Source organism: Falco rusticolus, chromosome 4 (assembly GCF_015220075.1).
Source record: "Falco rusticolus isolate bFalRus1 chromosome 4, bFalRus1.pri, whole genome shotgun sequence".
Classification (NCBI taxonomy): domain Eukaryota; kingdom Metazoa; phylum Chordata; class Aves; order Falconiformes; family Falconidae; genus Falco; species Falco rusticolus.
Window position 1 is genome coordinate 31273346 of NC_051190.1, and position 25774 is coordinate 31299119.

Here is a 25774-nt window from a genome sequence, read left to right on the forward strand (position 1 = left end):
TCACAGAGATCATTTACTCCTAGATAAAGATTAATTTTCATTTTAATTTTTAACTTAAAACTCTTAGGTGAAAATGTTTTCGTAGGCCACCTAAGATGCTGTTATCTTTGCCTATTTCACGGGTTGCTTCACCCAGCAGGTAATGAGTAACGTGTCCTCACACTGGGCAGGCTGAGGGCAGAGGGCTGGCGGAGGTGAGCTGGTTGCTTCCTTGACTCCTGCTCCTTGGGAATCAGAAAGACATTTCTAGTGTCAGAGTGACATCTCTCTGCCTCTTGCTTTTGGCAATTCGGATGGTATGAGAAGATGCCATTCCTACACCGTGTCCTGCTCACCTCCTTTCCGGAGGGATCCCCAGAGACCCCCATGCCACGACTGCAGGGGATGGGCAGGAGCTGTCAGCCCCTGGGCTGGGGGCACAGCGGCCGCATTCAGAGCGCAGTCCTGGCACACAGCCCAGCCCTGCGCTCCTCACAGCCACACAGACAAGTCATTGTCCAAGCCAGGACGCAAACGCACATGTCCAGACTCCCAGTCTCCTGCTCTTACCACAGATGCTGTTGTTTGTAACATCAGTGGGTTTGGAATGGGTGGATGGTTCCTGGACAGCGCAGGGTTTGGGAGAGGACTGGGTATGAGCTGAGATCACGTCCCCTCAGTCAGCCCGTGGCCTGCCCGAGGCGGGTGGGAGAGCCCAGGCTTGGAGGGGTGTTGTGTCCAGAGTAAGCGTGAACCTTGCTGCACCTTGGAACAGTCCCAAAGCATCCTCTAGGCTGATACCATCTCACAGCACAGTACGGAGCAGTACAAAATCCTTGTGATCTAAAAGAGCTCAAAAAAAGATGTCAAATGTTCTTTTCCTACCTACAGGACCATTGCATCATTTGTGAGGTCAGGGTAATTTTACAGAAATGATGTGTGTTTCCACTAATGTCTCTGACAGGTCGCACTGTCAGGAACCAGTGGGAACAGCGGATCTTTTACAGACCTTCCACATTTGTATGGATTCAATAATCTAGCTCTCCAAGACATGATTTTTATATCCATTTCGTAGTGTATAGAGTGAAAATGGTACCAGTTAACACTGGATGGGGAGCAGGAAGCAATGCCCCTCACTACAAGACCCGCTCATGGAAGAGGGAGGCATGGCACTGCACTAAGATTTTGGAGTTTGCATTTGTGGTTTAGTTTTTCACTGGCCTCTGATGGGGAAAAAAAAACCAAACAACCAAGAGGAGGTCATAAATTCTGCATTTTATTAAGCTTTCTATAACGCAGCCCACAGTAAGGAAGAGTAAGAACTAAAAATGCCTTGTTAGGTGTTGTGCACCGGGCTGGTGAGCCATTCAAGCCAGGCTATAGGGCTCCCCCGAGGTAAAGGGGGGTAGCTTTCCATACGGTGTGCGGACAGCTCTTTAGGACAGCCCAGCTTCAAAGTGTCAATGAATAAGACAAGTGCAGAGAGAAGCAACAGAGCTTCAGACCTGCAAAGGCAACAAATGGCTCCTGATTTTTTGGCATGTGAATGTGGCCCAGTTCTGTTCCCATTCACTGGGAGAAAATGCTTCGCTGGGAGGGCAGGGAAGGTGGGAGAGGAGGGCAGATGCTCTCCACCAGCTCTTCACCCAGCGTTACGCATGGCCTGGAGCAAGTCTCTTCGCCTGCAGGACCTGCTTCTCCTTCAGTGTACTGTGGGTGAGCAATACCCTGAAGGATTATTTTGTGACCAGCATTTGTAGGGTGAAGGGCTAGAAGGCAGAAAGTAAAGAGCTGTCTGTTCAGAGATGAGTTAGATGAAGATGAGAGGGATGAAGAGGAATCTTAAGAGAAATTTCATGACCGATGCCTAGTAATAAAGCAGATATGGGACTCCCAGGTGCTGGGAAATTGTTGCAGGCAGAAGAATCCGAGCTGGGCTTTGGCAATGGGGCAAACCTGTGCCACTGCACTCAGCAGGGACCTGCAAGCCTGCACCTCCATGAGTTGTGCCTGGACTTTGCCTTTTGCAGGCATACGTTCCAGTTTTTGTGGAGAGCTGGGGGTGGAGGGGAAGATTGTGCAAAGTGCAACAAAACCCCTGACATCATTTACTCTGAATAAATATAACGCGATAACACAAGCATTCTAATGAAGGTTTCTCGGTGGCTTTCCAGAAAGGCAAGCTCCACCAAAACATGGTGGCCTTCACAGCCCTCTTCATCTGTGGGGTGTGTGTGTTGCTTTTAGCAGCCGCACTCTATGTTTTAAAAGTTTTTAAGCAATCAGCTTTAAATTTGCCTCCTGGTCCGTTTCCTCTTCCAGTCATTGGCAACCTGCATTTGCTGGACATCAGAAGGCAAGACAAGTCATTAATGAAGGTAAGAAGAAGTGTCCTTGTTTCTAGGGTGTTGAATGGCAGCATGTATCTATTGAAAATTCTCCTCCGGTGACAGTTCTGAGATGATTTTTGGTGGCAAATGCATTTTAAAAAAAACTGTGATGTTTTAAAGGATTCAGAATAACCAAGGAAACTGTTAAATCCCAGCTCTGCAGAGGGTGATGTTAAATACGAGCAGTGCTTACGTGAGAACTTACTTACACATTGAAAACTATGAGTATCTGCATCAGATCAGATGATGGACTTAAATTTTGGCATCTTCTTTCTGTTGTGAAATACTTTAAAATATTTGAGTGTTCACGTAGCCAACTTGAAAGATGGATGCTTAATTATGGTTGCCAAAATAGCTCATATTCCTTATTTGTGTTGCCAGTTTTTCATGAGAATGGGAATTAATATAGCACAGTCCAAAGAAGAGATGTAAGAGAAATCATTTGGAACAGTGAATGACTTGGACTTAAGCAGGACAAGGTTCTCTGTAGAAGTCACAGTTGCCTCACATCTGTGTTCCAGAAAAAAGGGGAAAATTCCAATGTATCTAGTGTCTCAGAGCCAAAACGTAGCTCAGCAGGCTTTCCCTGTGTCAGGACCTGGGGTGTGAATATCCTGCACCTTACACCAAGCCTCCTGACATCAGGTTGCCAGCAGCCTGAGCTTCGTGTAGGGAAGAGGAGCTGGCTTTCCCCGTCTCATTCCCATCGCTGTGCCATGTGAGGGGCCTCCATGATGGAGATGCCTGTGGAGGTGCACCTTCACCTTTACACCAGCCAGCTCGCAGTGGGCTCAACATCCAGAGCTTGGGAGGTGGGAAGCAGCTGGGAATGTGGTTCCTGTTTCTGGCAAGACCAGAAGTCCTTCTGCAGAGGAGGGTAGGGCAGAGGGGTTTTGGGGTGGTGCATGGATGTGCTGGGCAGAATAAGCAAAGCAGAGGCTGGAAAGGAGGTGAGCAAGGTGATGGCATCTTAGTGAAGCACAGGCTCGGGAGGTGCTGGGCACGCTGGCCACAGCGATGCCTTCTTTCCCACGCTGGACTACAGCATCAAGAAGCCAACAGCCAAAGCGGTCTGCTGCCGAAACCGGCTGGGACAGGGGGCTGTGGTGGCAGCCCAGGGGACCCTCTCGCCGTCCTCTGCCCTTTGCAGTCTGCTCTGCCCTGAGAGGGTCCCCCAGGCTGCAGCTACAGTGGGGTGAGATGTATTGGGCTGGTGGAACTGCAGTAGTGACCTGAAAGCTGACTTGCCAGAAGACTTTTAAGGTATTAGCAAACAAATGACCTGGAGCAGAAAATCCTCCCTGAAAGGAGAATCCCTAAAGGATTTCCCTGTGAAAACTGCACAGTAGATGATGCAGCATCCAAAACATTATTTTGAACAAATTATTGAAATCGGTGTCTGTGAACTATTTTTTTGCATAAATTCAGCAAGTATGGCTATGTTGCTGAAGCACTGATTAGACTCTGCCTGGGCTACCTGGTTGCTTTGGTGCAGCAGGAGGGGTTGCTAAGCTTTGGAGCCTCTTCTGGTTTACATTGCCAGAACTGGTCTCCTTTTACAGGACACCAGGCTTGAGCTCACAATATGCTTTATGCAGTTTCAACTCGGTTGCTCTCAGTCAAGTATAATTCCTTGTAAGGCCTGGCAGGACCATGTTTGTGAGCCTCCAGAGAGCTCCTGCTGCCCCGTTTCTCAGACCTCAGTATAAAGTCCTGCTGTGCCTTGGCTTGAAAACTACTGTGCAGCAGAAATAAGAAGTGGAGTGTGGTATTGTGGTAATTTTCTAAGGCACGCTGAAAGAGCGATGGTTTCTTATGCCTTGATATATCCATCCATGGTGAATTGTATTATATACCTCTTTGCATTAATTGAAACAGAAGTTTTGCTTAACTTTTATTTAACTTGTTATAACAGCTTTCCCGTACCTAAAGGGACCTACAAGAAAGCTGGAGAGGGACTTTTTACAAGGACACGTAGCGATAGGACAAGGGGTGACAGCTTTAAGCTGAAAGAGGGAAGATTTAGGTTAGATATCAGGAGGAAATTCTTTACTGTGAGGGTGGTGAGGCACTGGCCCAGGCTGCCCAGAGCGGCTGTGGGTGCCCCATCCCTGGCAGGGCTCAAGGACAGGCTGGACGGGGCTGGGGACAACCTGGGCTGGTGAAAGGTGTCCCTGCCCGTGGCAGGGGGGTGGAACTAGGTGGTCTTTAAGGTCCCTTCCAATAGAAACCATCCTATGATTCCGATTCTACGAAATAAGGACACCTCTCCTCTTTCATCCTCTCGTGGTGGACGAAGCCTTACAGCCTGCCTGGGCAGCAGTTCCTCCACAGCTGCCTGGCAGATCTTGGTGATGCTTTTATGCTGCCCAAAATGTCTTGTGATGCTCTGCCCCTTTTAACCCGGTGTGCCAAACCGAGCCCAGCCAGCTCAGAAAAACAGTGGGTTTATGGAAGCTGTTGGGTTAAACAGACCAGTGTTTGTTTGCTTTGATTCCTCTTTCACTTAAGTGTCTCGGGGCTTTCTCTCTAGCATCCCTGCAGCCCTCCTGGCCGCAGAAGGAAGAGGGAAGGCAACTCTTCATCCACCCCAGCAGGACATACCACTCCCACCGATGACCTCCACGCTGATTTTTCTCTCCTTCTAGATTTCAGAGAAATACGGCCCCGTGTTCACCGTCCATTTGGGGTTGCAGAAGGTGGTGGTGCTGACTGGCTATGAGGCAGTAAAGGACGCCCTGCTGAACACAGCAGACGTGTTTGCGGACAGACCAGCCATACCTATATTCCATCACATCCAGCATGGGAACGGTACAGGCAGGCTGAAAAGATAAAGACGTGCTTGCTCTGCTGTTTCTCAAATGTGTTGTTTCCATTGCAACAGTATTTAAGAGTCTTGAGCTGTGTCTTGATTGTTGAGGGCCACGTTTTGTGGGGCTTGGGGACAGTTGTTTGTTTTCTTAAGAAAAATACTTCTGGAGGTCTTATTTTCCTTATCAGTTTTTTGCTTTTAGTGGCACTTGGGTCACATTGCAAGGGTGGGTTTTTTTGCAGCGCAGAGGGAAGGAAATTATTTTTCACAATGTGAAGGCTGAGGTCCTTATGCAATCTCTTTTCTGCAGTTACTGGGAGTTCAGACAAAGCATGGATCACGCATGACTCATGACAAAGACTGCAAGAACTGGCAAGAGTGCAATAGCACAGGCTGTTTGTACCTCAAACAATTACATCTGTAAACAGATTTTTGGCATGTTTCTGAATCGCATGTTAAAAAGTGATACATTGCCCAAGACTAGACATTGAAAAACATTGAAGGGAATAATCCAGGGCTGAAAGGAAAAGATCTCATGACCTAATATGTATATAATGCATACAGCATGTGGTGCGGGGGGTTCATCTTGTTTGGAAGAGTGAGGCCCAGTATGAGGAAGGGTATGCTACGGTACTTTCCCAACCACCGTATGAAGATGTAGACTATGTTCAGCCCTGGAAGCCCTCCTGAGAAGGAAGGACTTCTGAATTCTCCCCAGACACCTTCAGTGTTTGTAGTGTTCCCCACCTGTAAGCAAAGATGTCTCCCTGCCACCCCTCCTTGTGCCCCTGCCCAGGATACAGTTCATCTCTAAAATGCAAGTTGTTTGATGAAATCGTTTGTCCTGTTTGTGGCAGGGATGGAGCGGTGTCATCTGCACCCAGCCTTGCTCTCTGAGACAGCTGGGTCGTTTTTCTAAGGAAAAAACAAGTCAGCCCGAGACACAGAACATGCATAGAGCTTTCTACTGTCTGTGGCTGCAAAGAGACAAAGCTATAAACAAGCCAAACCCACAGCTTGGGTGTGGACAGCCCCTGACTCTTTAAAATATTGCCTCCTGCCCTCCTGAACCTACCTGGGGTGGTGCTTTCCCAAACCAGCCCCCACAGAGCCCCCCCAGTCATCTCCCAGGCAGGTTCCTCCAGGTTGCAAAATACCTGCACTCCCCAGCTGTTCCTTTGTTGTTTCTGAGAAAATCCCATACCACCTCGGCAAACAGGGCATGCAATCCCTCTGTAGGTGTGTTCTTCTCTTCTCAAGAGCTCTGGAAGACAACACGGCGGTTCACCGTAGCAACCATGCGGGATCTCGGCATGGGGAAGCGTCTTGGAGAAGAAAGGATGCTTGAGGAGCTTCACTTTCTCATCGAGTTGATCAAATCCTTCAAAGGTGAGCTGGAGATGGCATCAGATGTTTCATACTGCTTTACAGAGCCACTTTGAAGGCCTCTGGGTTGCTCCAGAAATGACCAATAGAGTTACAATTTTGTTAATTTCTAGGTGGACCTCTCCCATTACGATTTTTGAATATGGCTCCCACCAATATCACCTTTGCTATTCTCTTTGGAAGAAGGTTTGATTATGAAGACCCAACATTTCTCACTCTGTTAAGGCTCATAGATGAAGTTATGCACCTTCTTGGCTCTCCGTTCTTGCATGTAAGTTACCGTCTGTGCTGAGATGCTCCACTATGTCATCAGAGTTGGTAGGTCAACCTGATTTACCATTGCTGGATGGCTTTGGAGATCCTTTACGTTACTGAAATGTAAGATTCATAGAATTATAGAGTGGTTGGGATTGGAAGGGACCTTTAATGATCACTTAATCCAACACTGCTGCCATGGGCAGGGATGAGATTCTTTGGTTTGGGTTTTTCCTCCTTCAAGAAATCCTCCTATGAAGGAGGTCCAACACCACGTGGTGGCACTTGGGCAGAGTGCTGATGTGACCATGCTAGCAGAAGGGATGTGCTTGATTCTTCTACGGCCATAAAATGTAATACTGAGGCTTCCAGCAGAGTGGGACTTGGGGTGGGCAGCATCCAGGAGCGTCAGTGGAAATCCACGGCAGTGGTATAGACACTGCCCTCCACGTTGTTGTTTTTAGTCACTTTATTTAGCAAACTGCATAAGAAGAGTTTTCCAACTAAGAGGCTCTCATATGAGCCAAGAGCTCTTGTTGAACTTAATCCTCCGTCACAAGGAATAGAGCATTAGTTACTGAAGGTAATATTGGAACAGTCATCCAAAAAACTGTTAAAAATAATGCTGATGAATTTATTACCTGAGTGAGAACTATTACAGTAGTTGCAATTTGCAGTAGTACGATATCCCTTTTCTTTTAATCTCTATGCCAGGTTTAGTTTTTGCAGAAGACAGCAAAAATTATAACCAGTTAGCAAGAACAAGAGATTTGTGAATCTTATTCTGCAGCCAGTTTATTTATAACATTGAGAAATGGTGTAAGTAACCCCCCTGCACATAAAATGTAACTGTTTATTGTGCTGTGAAATTTAACGATGCTGAGAACTAAGTGTAATTGATTTATAATTCATGTGAAAGTTAAAAATGATGATATAACAACTTTAAAACCTAAGTATTTTGACTTGCTAAACATTTGGAGTTTGCATAATGTGTAATGCTTTATCTTTTTGCTTTATTACCTCTTTAAAAATTTAATTTCATTGTTTCACGAGTTTACTATCCCTTTCTCTTAATTGTATTTTTTTAAATTCATGTTTATAGGCTCTGTCTAGACAAGTCTGATAGGCTCCATTCATTTCTGTAGAGAATTTTTAGCAAGGGGAGGCATTTTTATACACTAAAATTTTTTAGTTACCAAAAAAGAGAGACACTGATCACATGTCATTTGGTTCCTCACAGAAATGATTTCTCCATTGTGACATGAGTTTTACAAGGTAAAGGGTGAATTTAATTTTTTTATCTCTGATTTTTTTTTGGTTTTGTTATTTTTAGTTATTTAATTTCTACCCATTCCTTGGATTTCTCCTCAAACCTCACAAAATGATTCTGAAAAAAGTAGAAGAGGTGTGTGTGATCTTAAAGAAGTGCATCAAGGAAAGCAAAGAAAATATGAATGAAAACAACCTGATGAGCTACATTGATGCATTGGTATTCAAACAAGAGGTATTTTAACAGTATGATGATCCCTAGTGTCACATCTTACACGGAAATGCTCTGTGTCGCTTGACTAATGAACATGCTCTACCACAGTCTATATGAAAATATTTAAATTTGGGGTAAACATTCTCCTATTTTAATATATTAAATACTGCCTACTGAAGGAAAAACATGAAATAATGAACTAGACCGTATCACATGCATGTCTAAAACTTGTCCTCAGGTGTCAGCTGCAGTCCCTTCCTTGCTGGAGAGAGGGAGAGGGCTAATGGCATTTTCCCAACACGCTCCAGGCAGACGCATCCCTCCCTACGGACTGGGAGAGGGCAGCAGATGCCCAGCTGCAGAGATGCAGGGGTTCCCACTGCGTTTGAGCAAACGCATCGCCAGCTCCCACGTAGTGGATTTACCAACAGGAATGATAGTGTGGGAGTGCAGCAGGGAAGGACCAGTCTGTATTTGCCCTTTTTCTCCAAGTGTTTGCACCCGTGTACTTGAGAGGGGTCGGGGGCAGGATGGGTACTTGGGCTTGGTGCCTTGTGCGAGTGCCTCAGCTGCTGCATGCAGGAACGACAGCGTTCCCCACCAGCAGCATGAAGCAGGGGCAGCAGGGCTGATGGGCCAGTGGTACCCTGGGCCTTTGTGGCTTCCCTGTGGCTCCTAGGAGGGCCTGGAATATGCAGACAAATTCCAGCTCCCTGACTTGGGAAGGCATTGTCCTGCACCTCTCATCATTTTCCCACCTTCTCAGGATCCACAGGCAGGGGATAGAAGTCCTGAGTTGACCAGATAACCACTATCTGCCCAGAGCAGATAAATGTCATACGATGTTGGAAAATAAATCAGTTTGTCCAATTAATTCATTTTTGGGGAGCAAAATCTCAAGTGTGAAAATATTTCTGCTGAAAACTGAAGCATTTCTGTACTGAAATGTCAAGGCGGGGTATTGTGGCACTTGCAATTCCCATGCATCCCACTGTAATGTCACTGAAGTCTAGGTTTCCCACCCTAGTTCTCTTTCCATGCTAATAGCAGTGGTTTTTTTCTTTGTATTTCCCTAAAGGAGCAAAAGAAAAGCAATACAGTTTTTCATGATGCGAATGTATTAGCCTCTGCGCTCGACCTGCTCATGGCTGGCACTGAGACAACATCCACAACGTTGCAATGGGCCATCCTGCTGCTGCTGAAGTACCCCGAGATTCAGGGTAAGATGCCTTTATGGTTTTGCTTTTCTTACATCGCGTACTGAAGTACTCCACAGCGACTTCGGAGGTGATGCACACCTGGAAAAGTTTTGTAGCCTCTCACGTGTGCCAGAGCACCCGCAGTCTGAGCATCTGGAACCTGTCCACCTCCATCCAAGTGTTGTATGCTGCCGTTCAGGACCAGAGGGTCCGAGGGGTTGTTCTCTACCTGCTCCCAGGGGCTGCAGACCTCCTGCCCTGGGGCAGTCCAACCACCAGTCAGCCTGAGCTGGGGTTTGCAGGTGCTTTACCGCTGGGGGAAACTCTGTGCCTTTCTCTTGCCCTGCAGAAAAGGTGCACGCAGAGATTGAGCGAGTTCTTGGCCCTGAGTGCTTGCCTACCTTCGAGGACCGGAAAAACATGCCATTTACCAACGCGGTGATCCACGAGGTGCAGAGGTTTGTCAGCCTCCTGCCACACGTTCCACGGTGCACCTCGGCTGACACCCACTTTAAAGGCTACTTCATCCCCAAGGTACCTGCTGCTCTCCAGGCAAAGAGGGGGATGCAGCACACCAGTGACCCTCGGGGCAAAACGTCACGGGGAGTAGGGGACCTGGAAGCACAGGGCCTTTGGTGGGGCAGAGCCAGTTCCCTCATCCCCTGTCTCCTCCGAGTCCAGACTGATGGCAGTGTGACTCAAGGGTTACACACACAACTTCCCTTGCCCGTCTCTCAGTCTTCATGATCTGGAGTCTGTTCCTTATTCTCTTCGCTCTCTGTTGCCATCCATGCCCTGCAGAGCAATGCTGCCTCCAGAGCACCATGGCATTGTCTCACTGCCTTGCTTGAGGCAAGCAGAGAGCAGCTGGGCACCGAGGAAGCCACATCTTCTGCTTCGTAACTCAGGAACAGCCAACAGCAATTGTTGTTCAGTCAGAGATTAGTCAGTAATTCCAGGACCCACGCTAACTAGGGGTCATACGGTCACGTACCCGCGCAGAATTCAGTTCTTCAGAGGTAGAAGTTTGCTTCCAGACACAGCCCAAAGGGAGGAACAGTTACATGGCTGAACAGGGAAGGCAGAAGCTTGCTACATCCACACATGCTAAAGCAGAGCGTGGTTGTGCTGCAGGGAACAACAGTGATTCCTCTGCTCACCTCCGTGCTGCTGGATACAACACAATGGGAGACGCCGGATGAATTCAACCCCAACCATTTCCTTGATGCGGATGGGAACTTCATAAAGAAGAAAGCATTCCTGCCCTTCTCCGCAGGTAATGACAGCGTTCGGTCCTGCACGGGGCACCGAGTTCCCAGTGTCCTTGGGAGATATCATCCCGGTGGCAGGGTCCCAGCGTCAGGCACAGGCACCCGTGGTGGGATGGTTTAGGAATACCCGCCCTGGGTTGTGCTGACTTGCAAACAGCCCCTCAGCCCATACTGGGAGGCACACCAGACCCTGGTGTTTAAAGACACTACTGGGACCTACAAAAAATTCAACACCTCAAGCAAGAGTTCAGCCTTCCATCTGCCTTGGGAAGTTTTAGGGTGTCCCTGATCAATTCCTTGCAGGCTCAGAGTGAAACAGCCCTGTTCATATGCCTGTAGGAGATCATCAGTGATGGCTGCTGAGTGTCATGCCATGCTGTTTTGCATTTCTGAGGCCTGTACTGTCCCCCACACTATTGCTACCAAGCCGTAGGGAAGAGGTGTCAGGCTGAGGCACCATGTACCCCATCACGCCCCCAAAAACTGTGCTTTTGGCATTGCAGGGCGGCGAAACTGCATTGGAGAAAGTCTTGCCACGATGGAACTCTTCATCTTCTTCACAGGCTTGATCCAGAAGTTTACTTTTAAGCCTCCACCTGGGGTTAAAGAATCTGAGGTGGACACGACTGCAGAGGCTGGATTCACCATGAGGCCCCATCCACAGTGCACCTGCGCTGTGCTACGCTGCTAAGGCCAAGGCTCCGAGATGAAAAAAGTACATGTGATAGTTTTGTATGAGCCTAGCAGATGTACTAAGGAGAAATCAGATCCCTGTGCAGCAGCTACAAGTAGTGTCTGCTTACTCAAAGCCTTGCAAGTACTGGCTATGTGCTTAAAATACCTGTTGAACAAATTTTTGTAAGAAGCAGAGGAGGACTGGTGGGTAAGGTGACCTAGAAAATTCCAGCCAGGCACATGACTGGAAATGACAGGACAGTCACTGCTGCACGCAACAAACACACAATGTAAGAAAGTTGTCCTTGTTCTGGGCTTCTGACAGCGTTTCCCAAGGATGGGTAATTTCTTCACTTAGAGAGTAACAGTAGGTACAAAAACGTCATCCATCCCTTGCTCTTTTCCCATTCTCTGTTGCACACAGGATAAATTATTCCCAGATGTCTACACTTTCTGTGTGATGGATGCTCTTCCAACGCTTTCCAGACTTATGATTTTGAATCTCAGATACTAAACCCCAAGACTTTTCAGGTTCCCCTTGCTCTGAGGGACCTCAGCATGGTTCCGTGGGAGTCTTTGGCCCTTTCTGGGTACAAGTTCTGCTATGCCTGCTCTGATGTGGGGCTTAACAGCTCTTCCCAGACAAGTGAAGACTCGCCCCCCTACATTTTTACAAAGGTAGCTCAGGTACACAAGGACAACTTTTCAGAGCACCGCGTGTGAACAAGCAAGCATGCAAAGATGCTTCTAAAATGCTCTTTCATTAAGCAGCACAGAAGCTGGGCAGGTGCAGGCAAAGCGACACAAAACCTGCCCATCTCCTGTCTCCTCACTTCTCCCAGCTGTCTGTGAGGTTTGTCAGGACCCTCCTGCTTCCTGGCATTCCCTTCTGCTGAAAAGGCTGAGGAGAAGGCTTCTCCTGTTCCCCGCGTACCACTTGTCTATTTACCATCAGTCTGGAAAAATCGTCTTGGCTGCCAGCCCGGCTGGCAGGTGAGCGCTGCTGGGCTGGGGGTGCGGGAAGCCTCGGGGTTTCTCTCTGCCCACCCTGCAGAGCTGGGGGGCTGAAGGCGCGGTGCCCCCCGAGGGCTGCGGGGGGGCTGCCTGGGACTCCCAGGGATCGGGGTGCCATCTCGTGGCAAAAAGAAAACAGAAATGATGTTCTGCACAACCTTCTTGCTGAGGGCGGCGGGCAGTGGGGCTGCAGATAAGGAGGCAGCCCTGATTTGACCGATCTACCCCACCGCTGCCATCCTTGCACCTGCCCATTGCCCCCCCTGAGAGCAGCGTGCAGCGCCGGGGCTGGCAGGGTGGGCTACGGGACACGCTGCCCAGGCAGCCGTAGCCGTGCGTGGCACGAGCCACAGACATGGTGCGAGTTGGATTTGTTCGGATCTTACTTGAAAAATCAAGCCACCTGTCCCGCCCCAAGATGTTTGCCTTGGGTCAGGGCAGTGTGTTGCAAGGCACAAACATGTTTTGCAGCTGGAGTGAAGACCCTCGGGGCCACTGAGGAATGTGGAAACGGTATTTCTGCCCCTGCGAGCCAATGTTTTCTGCTAGATAAATGTATAGCTGAGTCATAATCAATGTTCTGCCATCGTCTGGCTGCACAATACATGGGAGGCAGGCACTTTCTCTTGCAGAGATAGATTCAGCTAATTCAGCGTGCTGGGGAGCAACCGCTTCCATCCACCTGCTAGCACAGGCGCAAGGAGGGTGCACGGCACTTTCCAGAGGAATCAAAGAAACCTGTTTCCCATGGATGTTTGCACCTCGTAGCTCATGGCTCTCGTTGAGGCACAGGTACTGCTCAGCCTGCTGAATCGCTGGCTGTGACCTGCACTGCCTCTGGCTCTGCTCTGCCTGCCAGTACAGAAGCTGATGTCCAAAAGGAGCGGGCTCCGAAGGCTGCTATGCCATGTAGGAAGGGATCCATCTCGCTCCTGCGAAGCCAAGAACCCAAGGGCCCATGGAAAGGGGTCAGGTCCGAGGTTCCACCGGTGAATTCATGCAGATTTGAACCCAGTCCAGTTTTGTCCCCTGGAGCACTCGCTATCTGCAATATCTGTCTTTTGAGTTCATATTGCTTTTGGAGGGGGCTAGAGCAGGAACCGTCCTGGCCTCTCTGAAGCCAAAGACAAAAGTCTTTTTTTATTTCAGCAAAGCCAAAACTTCCTTCATTGAGTTGATATATGGCTTGCTCCTCACGTGCTTTACCTGCCTCCCTCTGCCTTCCCTGCAGAAGACCCCATCCTGCTGCCACCACTCCTCAAGAGTGATGTTACCAGCAGGTGATGCTTTGGGAGAGCAAGAGGTGAGAGGCTCAGGGTCCAAGGCACTAAGCAGAGGGACAGCATCAGCATCAGTGAAGGTGGCAACCTTTCATTTAGCCTCTGCAAGCAAGAGTTGAAGACATAAAAGTGAAAAACAAATGCCATCCCCATGACTGACTAGTAGTCCATAGCTGAGCACAAAGGGAAAGATCTTTGCCCTGGAGAACCCACTCTGCATATATGGCGGGTCTCCTGTTGAGCTTTTTTTGCTAGGATGAGGCTATGCAGAACCTCTCACTTGTAAGATACAAGTAGAATTATAATGTTTGTTGTCACTCTGGGCTCAGGGTCAACCTTTCATGGCATCTCCATTTCTGTGAGATGCAAAGCTGGGTGGCAGGCATATGAAATATGATGAAGACATTGGATTAAAACTTTATTGGATTCCCATGAAGGGGGAAACAAATAATATGATAAAGCATGTGATAAGAAAATGCATATGGAGAGGTGGCAATTCATAGACAGATAAATGGATGGAAAATTGCCTGAGCTATACGTCAACTGAAATAAGATTGTGAAATAAGATGATGGCAGGCAAGAGTGCTACAGACAGGGACAACAGCCAGACAAAGCTACAGAGGAAAGGAAAATAACCCACACTGGGTCTTGTCTCATCCCTGACCCCAGTTTTCCTTGCATCTGTGTGTGTAATATGGGCACTGTGAAATTAGACACTATTTGCAGGGCAGTTGCATGGCTGGTTCCCATGGCCAGACCCCAAATAGCAGGCTGGCTGCTGTTGTTGGCTCTCACCATTAACCAGGAGGTCTGAAGAGAGGAACAGTGTTTGATCCCACTTAACAGTCAGGAAAGACAGAGATGCGTAAAACTAGAAATGGGTCTAGTTGGGTTTTCTGTATCGTTAGCCTTTTATGATCAGTTGCTGGTACAAATCTCATGTGAACTTATGATTTAGACTGCAAACTTAGAAATGTAGATCTTGTTTTATTCAGACTGTGAAGCAGTGTTGAACGTGGTGGTAGCAGCACTTGCGTATCTGAACAGGTTTGCAGAGTCTGGGGCATCTTTCAGGCCGTTGTTCCAAGGCAGAAGTAACTTTGTCCTCAAATCACATGAATCGATTTGTTTTTTCACTCTCAGCATTTGACTTGGCTGCCTAGGCTGGTAGGGTTTTGCTAGAAGCTATGGATAATTAGGGAACTTGGGAAAAAGTTCACGAGGTGCTTAGGGATGGTTCATGTGCGTGACCCACGGTGTATTTCTGCAGCTCCCGGCAAACAGGGTGTGTCTTTCCTCAGGATTTCAGGCAGATTTCTGCATCATGATGAACCTCACTGCGTTGCCATGGGAGCCTGGGTGTCACACCTACTACTCACGGGCTGCATCCCCTTCGCCAGACCACCTCCTCTATCCCTCCATCAGCTCCATGCGCCTTGTCTGAGACAGGTGTAGTGGTGGAGTGGGAGTGGATGGAGACAGCGGGAAGGGGATGTGGAAGAGGGTGATGTGGCAGGATGGGGGGATGGCGAGTCCTAGCATAGCTAAGCTGGGTCTAAGCAGCTTCCCCACTTGTTGGGCTGCTGGGCAGCAAGGCTGTGGTTATTCACGCAGGACAGCACAGGTTGCCTGAGGCTGAGGCCTTAACGTGAAAGTCGTTTGGGGGACAGTAAGGTCCAAGTCAGACTCTGAAACTCCTGGTTGGGGTTGAAAAGTAAATGTCTGAAGCAACCCTACAAAGAAGACAAACAGCTCCATCTTGGCGAGGCTTTCTCCAATGCAGTTCCTTCGCCCTGCAGATGAAAGCAGTGTGATTACTTGAAAGATCAAACTAGAATGTTTGCCATGGACACGGTAGCATCTGAGATGTTGGAAGCAGAAGCGAAACCCTGAAATACACCAGAGCATTTTGGGGCAGAGAAGCAGCTAGAAGTAGCTGTCCCAGTCACACTGGCACAGTGTGCCTGCCTGGTCTCTTTTGTCACACAGACACCTGCAGCAGCAACTGACAGCCGTGTTGCAGGGTTATTATGCGTTCATGATGTACCCTCTTCTCTCCTTAGATCTTCCAACCCCTCAACATCTTTAACCCTTTCTCTTTGAAAAGAACCTAATAGGAAAATGCTACCTCCTCCCAAAGTGGAATGGTTTGAAACTCACTTTTCCCATGGAATTGATCCTAACATCCCACTTTTAGAAAAAGTCTGCGTTCCTTCTTTCCTACCCACTTTTTGTGCTATATTCCCAGCCCCTGCATGATGGTCCCCGTATGGCTGAAGCACTTGGTGGACAGCAAGGACTGGCTTCCTAACACCCAAAGTTACTGCTGAGGGTCTGGTTGGAGCATGTTCTGGAATCCCTTCAAGCCATCCTTTCAGAGGAACAGCCGGGAAGTGTAAGGTGACATGGGAGGGTTCTGCAGGACATCTCCCTTTATAGCACTTACAGGCTCCTGCAGTGCTAGGATTTGTTAAAGTCCTAGCAAGTTCTGCCCCTCATAATGCACGCTGACGGCATGGGCTAAGGGCAGGTGTTTCTGGAAATGAGCAACCTTTGGAAGCATTTCTGGCTGTCAGGAAGGCACTGTGGAAGTGATATTTCTTCTTTTAGGATGGCTCAGGGGAGAGTTTCTGATGTGTAACAACTGTTCCTACCATTAGCTCAGTTTAAGCCCAAGGCAGGCTGGGTTTATGAGCCTCCGGGGAGAGAATGTTAATTGTATTTTGCAGGTAGAATTGAGATTTAAAAAAAAAATAATAATAGTTTGTGACTTGACCAAAATGACAGTTGGAGGTAGTGTCAGGATGCCAAGTGTCCTATCACCTCCGATAACCATGGGGATGTACGTCTTCCTCTAAAAGAACAGTCCTTGCTGGGAATCCTTGGCAGCTCTCAAAAGTGCCGCTGCAAGAATCACAGTCCAAGGTGATTTCTGGGAGCAACCCAGGGCCTTGGATTGAAGATTTCACAATAATACGTGTAATGAGTAATACGGTTTGGTGTACTCTGTCCCATAGTAGGTCTCTGCTGGCTGTAACACCCAGTCAAGGTGCAGGGCTTACTGGGAATCTCTTTGGCTCTGGTGGGCAGTGGGTGAGGCCTTGTCCATCAGACCCACTCACATGTGGGACTTGCCTCGAGATGGGAATTGAGGGTCCCTGGATTGTACCCTCACTTCCAGGATTGCTCATGAAACCCTGTCATAGCCGTGCTGGCATCCCCACCAGTCCTGTCTGATTATCCACCTACTCCTGACGGCTTGGAGGCATTTTTCCACCTTCTTTTGGATGCAATACATCTTCTTCCTCGTCTCTCCTATTGAACCTTTGGGAACCCATGCCTTCAGTGGTGGGAGAGCTGTGCTCTGAGAGCAGCCATTTGCCTGGATGCAGAATAACTGACTCCATTCAGTTGCCTGGTTGATTAGGGACCGAGTTAAAGGCACTACTCAGCCATGAAGACCCCTTTTGCATATGTTGTGGTAAATGGTCCTACCATAGCCCCAGGCCAGTGCAGATCAGCCCTCTAGTTACCTGTGGAGAAGGGCAGGAAAGCTCCTCTCTTTACAAAATTCCCTTCAGCATCAAGGAAGTGGTTGGGGTTGAACTGATGCGGTGTCTCCCATTGCGTCTTGTCCAGCAGCACTGAGGTGAGTGACGGGATTACAATTATACCCTGGAAGAAAAGTACATGAAGGCACAAAAGACAGCAAAAGTGCTCTGGTTTTTGTTCATTTTGTGACACAGACTTCTATGTCTTAGGAGATTTGCTCCACCTGGGGTAGGTGGAGACCCTGAGGGGTTTATCCCATCAGCCAGTAGAGAGAGAGGTCACCGAGATTTTCGCAGCAGTGCCAAGGACAGAAGCCAAACCCCACGTGGTGCTATGAAAACCCCAAGCAGGGGGTCAGGTCCTGTAACTTCCCTGGCAGATACTGCACTGTGCAGATGCCACCAAGGGTGTAAACCAGGGTCACTGGTGGAGTAAGTCCTGAGCATTAGAGGGGCTGAACTGAGTCCTACAATACTAGTCTCATAGACCCAACACAGAAACTCTTCTGGGAATGATTTTGAACACCTACTTTGGCCTTCTGTCCTATAATTCCCTCTAAAGAAACGGGTCTCTCGTGGCACTGGCAAGGCGAGGAGGGTGCTGTGTTCCTGGCATGGAGCAGTTGCCTACCTTGGGAAGGAAGTAGCCCCTGAAGTGGGTGTCAACAGCAGTGCAGCGGGGAACGTGGGGCAGGAGGGTGATAAACCTCTGTACTTCATGTAGCACTGCATTTGTAAATGGCATGTTCTTCCGATCCTCGTATGTGGCCCAGCTTCCAGCTTTGACAGTTCTCCCAATCTCCTCCTGCACCTTTTCTAGAAGGAACAAACAAAAAGGATGTGCCCCAGCAAGGAAGCCAGCTCCCGCCTCAGATTTGGTTTTGTGAAAAACATGTTTTTCCGGGGTCTGGAGGGAGGGGATTCTTAAAACACAAGCCTGGGTTTCCCCACTCTATTTCTAGTTCAGGCACGCATTTCCCCAGCATCATGCTTTGATCTCCACTCATCTTCTCTCCTCCCAAGGCAAAGGGACTGTTTTGTTGTGACTTTGATCAGCATCTAATTACATCAGGAGTTCATAACAATAAAGAGATGGGGTTCAGCTCTTAAGGCAGGCCTCTCCCCTCCCCAGATCAGCTGTGCCATGGATGGAGCGTAGGCAAAAGGAGCTCACTTTGAATCTCTGGGTATTTCATCATCAGCAGGATGGCCCACTGGAGCGTTGTGGCTATGGTCTCTGTCCCTGCCATGACCAGGTCGAGTATGGATGCTATTAAGTTGTCATCATGGAAGAGGCTGTCTTTCTTGTTTTTCTCCTTTAAAAACACAAGCAGTAAGAAAAGTCTTCAAACCGTCAGACTTTGTATTCAGCAAGCCTGGGAAATACTGCATCGCCTATGACGCTGTTCACTACGATCTTGTGTTTGGGAACTGGGTGACAAAATAGGCCTGATCCTGTATGCACAGCATTCCCCGAAGGTGGAAGCACCAAAGATGGAAGGTTTGGAGTGGAGTTTTGGTTCAGCATCCATCTCCAGCCAGAAGCGGGCTGAAGCCCAGGGCCAGATGCAGAGCCCAGTCTCTCCCCTGTACAGAAGGAGATTCAGCTAATCCTCGCCCTGGGGGACTCCCCCTCTCCAAGGGCAGGTTTGAATTCCCAGCAATATTCAAACTGACCTTTCAGGCCATTGCTGTTGGGCTTTAGGGCTGTACCGACCCTTCCTCCACATAGCTGGGTAGAATACTTAGTGCCTAAGGTTGGCCCAGATCCAGCTGGAAAGAAGAAAAAGCTCAGAGCCCAAATATTTAGTGTTGAATGAAGTCAACTGATGTGTGAAACTGCCGAGCCTCTGCTAAAGTAAGATGCAGGGCAGGGCTAGGACTTGTACTGGTGATTTATCATTCAAGTAATTTAAGTTTATCATTCATCTTGGAGCAACAGTATTGATGAATAATTGATTTGTTGTTGTAAAAAGAATGGCAGAGTCAGCTTTCGTGCAAATTCATATCATTTTCTACTAGGAACGAGAAGCTGATCTCACATTATTAGTGCTGCTATTTCAGGAGTGGACTGGGAAAGTGCCTTTCGTACCTTAATTTTGATAGAAAAATCCCTGCAGTAAATTACACCAACAGTAAGAGACTGGCATCTCATTTCAACGCTGCTAGAGTAACATAGGTAAAATAGGTTTACATGACATGACTGAAATCAAGACTCAGCAACTGTTTTGGCTAGAAAATCCAAACGAGACATTGCAAACAGTCAACAGGTCAACAGAGCTAAGCAGTCAAATACCTCCTGTTGCTTGAATATCAGTGCGTCAATGTAGCTCCTCACGCTGTTCTCATTGATGTCCTCCCTGCTTGCCTTCATGTATTGCCTTAAAATGACGCGTACATCTTCTATTTTACCAAGCATAATCTTGTGAGTTTTGAAAAGAAATCCAAGGAACGGGTAGAAATTGAAATACTAAGGAGGGATTTAAAAAGAGAGGCATGTAAGTCTGCAGAAGTATCAGTTTTGTCTTGCAATAGTAGCATCTTAGCATCCCAGGGACTTCCCGGGCAGATTTCCATAAGGGAGGGGTTTGCAGCCTTTGAGCCTTATTTAGCACTACCCAATTTTAAGCATTTATGCCGTTCTGTTGAAACAGACCCTCCGCACAGATGTGCACAATGGTTCAAAAGGAGAGTAGCAAAGGGGAATCCGGCAGCACATTTGTGGTGATGAAGGTGGCACATGAGAACTGTCACATTTTAGGTGTAATGGCTGGTTCTGTACATTTGACAACTGCTGAACTAAATCCTATGGTTTGTGTGGCTCACAGATGTAATGTGCTAGTGTGAAAAAATTGTTAAGCTGTGGGATGGGTTACTTACGTTCAAATATGGAGATCCCAGAAGAATCATAACTTCATCTATGAGTCTTAAGAGAGTGAGAAATGTTGGGTCCTTATAGTCAAACCTGTCCCCAAAGAGCATGGCGAAGGTGATATTGATCGGAGCACAGTTGAAGGACGGCAGGCTAAAAGGTTCCCCTGCAATGGGAGGAGCATGGAAATGTTAGTGAGGTGTTGCAGCAGCAGTGACACATATGAGGCTGTACAGCACCGTGCTCACCTTTGAAGGATTTGATCATCTCAATAAGGAAGTGAAGCTCCTCAAAAATTCTCCCTTCTATCATTTTTTTCCCCATGCCGAGGTTGCGCATGCTGGATACAGTGAATCTCCGAGTTGTTCTCCACAGCTCCCCAATAGAGAAGAACAAACCTGGGGAGGCCATGAGACATGGTGCTGGGCTCAGGCATGGAGCAGCCCCACCGCACGAAACCAAGTAGGGGTCTGGATGAGCAGGGATCTCCACAAGTGTTTCTGCTGCCCAGTTTCCCATGGATTTAGGGACTAAGGGTCTCCCATTTCTGTGCGCCCCTTCCCTGTATCCTCTCAGCTCCATTCTCCCAGTCTCACTGAGCCTGAAGGTTGGGGAAAAAAAGCTCCCACCCAACCCAGTTTGCCCCAGCCCTCTCCTGAGCGCAAGCTAAGCTGGTATGGCTTTCAGACCAGTACGGGTTGGCTGTAGAGCTGAGGAGATGTTGGTCTAAGTCAATCATGCAACATTTCTGACCCTGTTTGATTGCAAGTCTAAGGCCTCATCAACAACCTTGTATCTTTGAAGCTTCTACCTTTGTCCTTTTCCAGTCATAAAGGTATTCTATCTATGTGGGGTGGGATAATTCAGTCACCTCGACCCTGGTCGCTGCTGAATGGTTTATTGAGATTCCCAGCGACACTGCGTTTTCAGCAGTGGCAAAGATACTAGTGTTTTGTGAAGGTTTCTGAGCTCATGCCTTGATGATCACTAACACCACCAAGCAGGGATGGGTATTTCATCCCGACTGTTGGAAATAGTCTTTGGATTATTGACACAATTTTTTCTTTTACTGTCTCAGACTGTGTCAATCAAAAAGCTGGATTCACAGTACTTTACATCTTCATCTTGGCTGCAAGGTTTTTAAATGTGTTTGCTTTTTCTAGAATAAACACTGCTTTAAAGCAGTGTAGTTTGGAAAGCAAAACTTCTTGCTCTAAAAATGTCAAAGCAAATTTCTAAACTTAATTTTAATTTTTTCTTTAATTCATGCAATTTCTTCCAGATCTTTCCTTTCTTTCAAACACCTTTGGAGTCCACGAATCGGCATTTTCTGAAGAAAAAATGTTTCATGGGAAAATTTGTGACCGTTATTACTTAACAGCCGCTGTGAATTTACAGCTCTGGGTCACCTCTAAGTGGCTCAGACTTGAGCTGAGAAGGTAAGCGTGAAAGGACTTACAGTGCAATACTGACAGTCTCCCACAGGGATATTTTACATGTAGATTAGCTCTGAAAAATGTTTTTCTCTCCATCGATTCCTTTTCCTTATGTAGCGATAAATTCACCTATTGATATTATAGCTGGGTAATTTAATTTCTAATTGTAATCCCAACTTCAGCCTGTGACTAGCATATAAAGCTGCCTTTTGGATGCTCAAAGCTAAAGCCTCAGCTGGAGCAGAGGATAGAAAAACAAGGCAAAAAAAGTCCTCTGAAATACTCAGGGATGGAGAGTTGCCTTGGAAAAACTACGGGGTTGTCTGTGGGGCCAAATTTCCAGCCTCAGCCTATTGCTTCTGCCTGAACCTGTTTCACTTTGGTGCACCCAAGAGCCTGTTCTGGGCGTGGGGGACTGACGATGTCCAGAATTGTGGCACCTGGCAGTGGGAGAAAGGGAAAAACCCTACAGCTCCGAACAGCCAAACCAGTTAGTCCAAAGTCCCCTGAAACCTTGAGGAAGGTTTGTAAATGTGGTGGTGGCAGCGAGCCACGTCTTATGGGAACTAACCCCAGAATGACCACAGTGCTTTTAAAAATCCCACTCCTCACCCTCTAACGTTTAGGATATGGATCAGCTGCAAGCGCATTAGTAAAAATAGTGAAAAGCCAGGAGGCATTGCATGCGAATGAGGAAAGCCAAATGTTTTCTGCCAGCTTGGCTTCAGAAGGGTCCAAGGGGGATGTTTAAAAGCCGGGCTCCGGGGATCCACAGTTAGGCTGGTACTAAGCGACGGTGTCATCCCTCCCACCCGCTCCCGCTCATTGCTCTAGTACCGTTTCCGTTCTGAATTTGGTCAAATATTGGGATGGATGGTCTGTCTACAAACTCCTCTGTGTAGTTCACAAGCGCCTCCCGCACAACTTCGTACCCGGTCAGGACCACAACTTTCTGGAACCCAAAGTGGAGGGTGAAGATGGGGCCGTATTTTTCCGCAAGCTGAAAAAGAGGCGAGCTGTGATGGTCAGGAAGGGAGGGAGAGTGCATGGGGCAAACGCCTGTTGCTTTCTGAAAGGACATATTGCGCCCTGGCATCCTGCTGGGCACTGCCTGCAGAACAGCACCTGTGGGCTGGAGCTCGTCACGGTCAAACACAAGGCATTTTGTACAGATGCCTGGCTTGCATCCATATGGATTTTAGGCTTCTTGCCATGAAAGAACCCCCAACCCCATCACTGCGTTACTAATCTGGTTTTACTGTCAAGAAGAAAATAAATGAAAAACAAAAACCCCACCTAGAGTTAAAGACTGGACCTCAAAGGGCAACACAAGTTTGCAAACTGAGAAAGAGGAAAACAGAGAAGGAATTTCAGTGCAAATAATGATGCTGTCACACAGGAAAGCTTTGATACGATGCTCCTCTCATACCGAAGCACTCCTGCATCCCTGCCATGGGACCAGAGGAGCTGTTTGCTCCATGCCAGGCATTTAGTTTGCCTTGGATGACCACAAATTGCAAATCCATGCCCCTCTGCTCGGACCTGGCTTTGGTACCTAGAGCTCAGCTGGGCACAGCAGGGAAACCCGCAGCAGAAGCAGGAGGCTACCTGACCTGCTGGCTGTCCCCGCGCTTGTACAGAGTGATGCTCATTTTGCACTGAGAAGGCTCTGGATGTATCTTTGCCATAACACAGAGAAGCTCTTCCACTGCCACATGCCCCAGGACAAATTCTCTGCGGCTCCCCACCAAAGCTGTGCCTTGCTGAGTGGTTTTCAAAAGCAACGCAGTGGCTCAGGGAACTGAAAATCCCTCCAGGAGCATGTGGTCCTGCTGGCATGTCCCACGTGTGCCCCCGGAGCCGCTGTGCTGTGGGCAGGTCTCTGCCTCTCTTTGCCAAGGAAAGGGGTCTGTGGCAGAGCAAGCTTGGCTGATGGGTGAATCCACGCTCCAGAAGGATTGTCATACGTGTGCCTGCTGCTACATGTCTGCGTTCTGCAAGGGTGAGACTGTCATGCCCCCCCTCAACCCTGCCCGTGTGTCTCCTTGGCACTGCACGGGGGACTGTGGGAGGCTGCCTGCTGCTGCCTGCTGCCACCCCATTGCTGCAGCTGCAGCTGGCTCCCCAGCAGCTTGAAAACAGCACATGGGAACAGCTGAGAAGAGTTCGGGCTGGGCTGGAGCAAGGGGATGGGCAGCCACCGTCCAAACGTGCTGCCTAAGCAAACACGAGGGGTGTGTGTGCAGCCTTAGCCTGCGCCAGCTCCGCCGGCAGCTTTCGTGGGGGAGAAAGGGGCACCCCATCAGGTGCCCAGCCAACAAACACTGCTGCTGTTGCTCAATGCAGTCCCCTTTTTTTGCTCTCTGTGGAGTGAGATGGAGGGATAACTCCTCTGGAGTAATCCCAAAGTAAAGGCAATAGTAGACAATACCCAACACAGCCTAGCAGGTGATGAAAGCACGCGGAGGTAATTCCAAACAGCCGTTCAGAGGCTGCAGCAACATCTGCCCAGCCCCACTGGGTAAACTGACCCCAATCCTGCCACTGCTCCTACACCAGCGGTGCTGGGAGCCTCACCCCATGGCAGTGCTAACCCACCGCTCGGCTGCTCCCAGAAAACGGCCAGTGTTTGCTGAGCACCGGCGTTACGGGAGCTGCGCCGACACCTCACTGTGAACCGCCACTGTCTGTTTGCTCACTCTCTCCCTGACCCGGCGCAGGTTGATCCCCAAGGGTGCTGTCTGCTAGAGCAAGGGGGGAGTGTGACATGAACACCCCAGGCTGTGCCAGCCTCCTCTTGCACAGAAGAATAGTTTACCACCGTTAAGTGGGGTAAGTTCTCTTAATTACAGGCTAGTAGAAGAGCTTACAGGCTATTCATTCTGATTTCCTTAGCGCAACTTCTCCATCCCTCTCTAGTACTGCTGTCTAGATTTTAATGCATATCCAATTAATCAAGAGGGAAATGGATTTTGCAATGGGGCATCTGGATTTGGCCCTCTCTGAAGCAGTTTTGGGGTTACTGCATCGTGGAATTCCCCTTGCCAGTTCTCCGGGGCAGAGGGGAGGGAAGCAATTTCATTTCATGTTAGTTATGTCCTAATGCTTTAAAAGATTTCTGGGTGTCCGAGCTGTCAAATTAATATTTCAAATCCCACAAGCATTATATACTTCATGTACATCATCGCAATTACATGAAGAAATCCCATATTACCCAGAGGTCTTTTTTTAATGGTTGATCGCTCATAAATGACATCGCATCAACACAGACATTGGCTAGAAAAAGCCCAGAAAAATATTATAAAGCAGTTTCCACACCTTTACAATTTAGTCTGAATTAAAAAAGATTAAAGGTTCTCACTGATATATCCCAGGCAGCTTTAAAATCTATGAGGGTCTGGGTTTGGGGTTTTTGTCCTACCTTCATTAGTGATTTATCTTGCCTTCTAAGATCCACCAAGTGCAGGTTACCAATGATCGGAAGAGGAGTTGGACCAGGAGGTAATTTAAAAGCTGAATTTTTATAGCCAGTTGAAAAATAGACTACAGCTAGTAATACTGCTGCACACAGCAGGCAAATTAATGCAGGATCAGAAATAAATGAAATTAAAAAAGACATTTTTTTAGTAATAATCTGGGTTTTGGGGGTTAGAAGCAATAAAAATGCAGTGGCACTGTTCAGTTTCTGCCAGCTGGCTTTCTGTTTGCTCTCTGCGATTGCTACAAGCACTCGATTCTTATTAAGGTTTGTAGAGTACCTAAATAAATATTGCATACTCCACCCTCTTTAAACACCTCAGAGAATGTGGTCTAAGCAGTTTGTAAAGCCTGTCCAGAAGTAAAGAGAGTTTCAAATTACAAACCCATGCATGTGTGTGCAAGAACATATACATGGGAAAAGGTGCTTGGCATTCCTCTATAACCTCCTCCTCCCCCTGAGACCTCAAGGTCCTTTAGTAGCAGTACTATGACCCTCCAACGCTCCGCTGACACAGGGAAATGAAAAGGTTTCTTTGAATCCTATTAGAAACCTCCAGATTCAGATTTGGGTAGGGTCTGGGGTCTCCATGTTACTGGAGAGAAAAATGTTATGGGAGGCTTTAGCTTTCTTGATGTCAAGTGGAGATCAAAGGTCGTTAATAGTGGTAAAGCCCATCTACCCCTGGGGGCT

At 48.0% G+C, this 25774-nt stretch overlaps 2 protein-coding genes across 3 annotated transcripts; one reads left to right on the top strand and one right to left on the bottom strand.

Moving 5' to 3' along the window:
- The first annotated feature begins 1984 nt into the window (after window positions 1–1984).
- LOC119147345 (cytochrome P450 2W1) lies at window positions 1985–11899 on the top strand. Of its 2 annotated transcripts, XM_037386213.1 has the most exons (9): window positions 2001–2357; window positions 5018–5180; window positions 6421–6570; window positions 6681–6838; window positions 8156–8326; window positions 9384–9525; window positions 9854–10038; window positions 10639–10780; window positions 11279–11899. In XM_037386213.1, exons 1-9 carry the CDS (start codon window positions 2175–2177, stop codon window positions 11464–11466), a joined length of 1482 nt encoding a protein of 493 aa, XP_037242110.1. In that variant the 5' UTR covers window positions 2001–2174; the 3' UTR covers window positions 11467–11899. The 2 variants fall into 2 exon arrangements, with proteins under 2 accessions (XP_037242111.1, XP_037242110.1); XM_037386214.1 differs by lacking the exons at window positions 9384–9525; window positions 9854–10038; window positions 10639–10780; window positions 11279–11899 and adding an exon at window positions 8544–9254 and having other exon boundaries at window positions 1985–2357.
- A 2188-nt stretch (window positions 11900–14087) lies between these two features.
- LOC119147346 (cytochrome P450 2W1-like) lies at window positions 14088–25298 on the bottom strand. The gene is made up of 9 exons (XM_037386215.1): window positions 25025–25298; window positions 22441–22603; window positions 20416–20565; window positions 20176–20333; window positions 19592–19765; window positions 18470–18611; window positions 17927–18111; window positions 17278–17419; window positions 14088–15537 (listed from the first exon to the last, which is right to left on the bottom strand). The coding sequence occupies exons 1-9, from the start codon at window positions 25220–25222 to the stop codon at window positions 15347–15349; spliced, it is 1503 nt and encodes a 500-aa protein (XP_037242112.1). The 5' UTR covers window positions 25223–25298; the 3' UTR covers window positions 14088–15346.
- Between the last annotated feature and the right edge of the window lie 476 nt (window positions 25299–25774).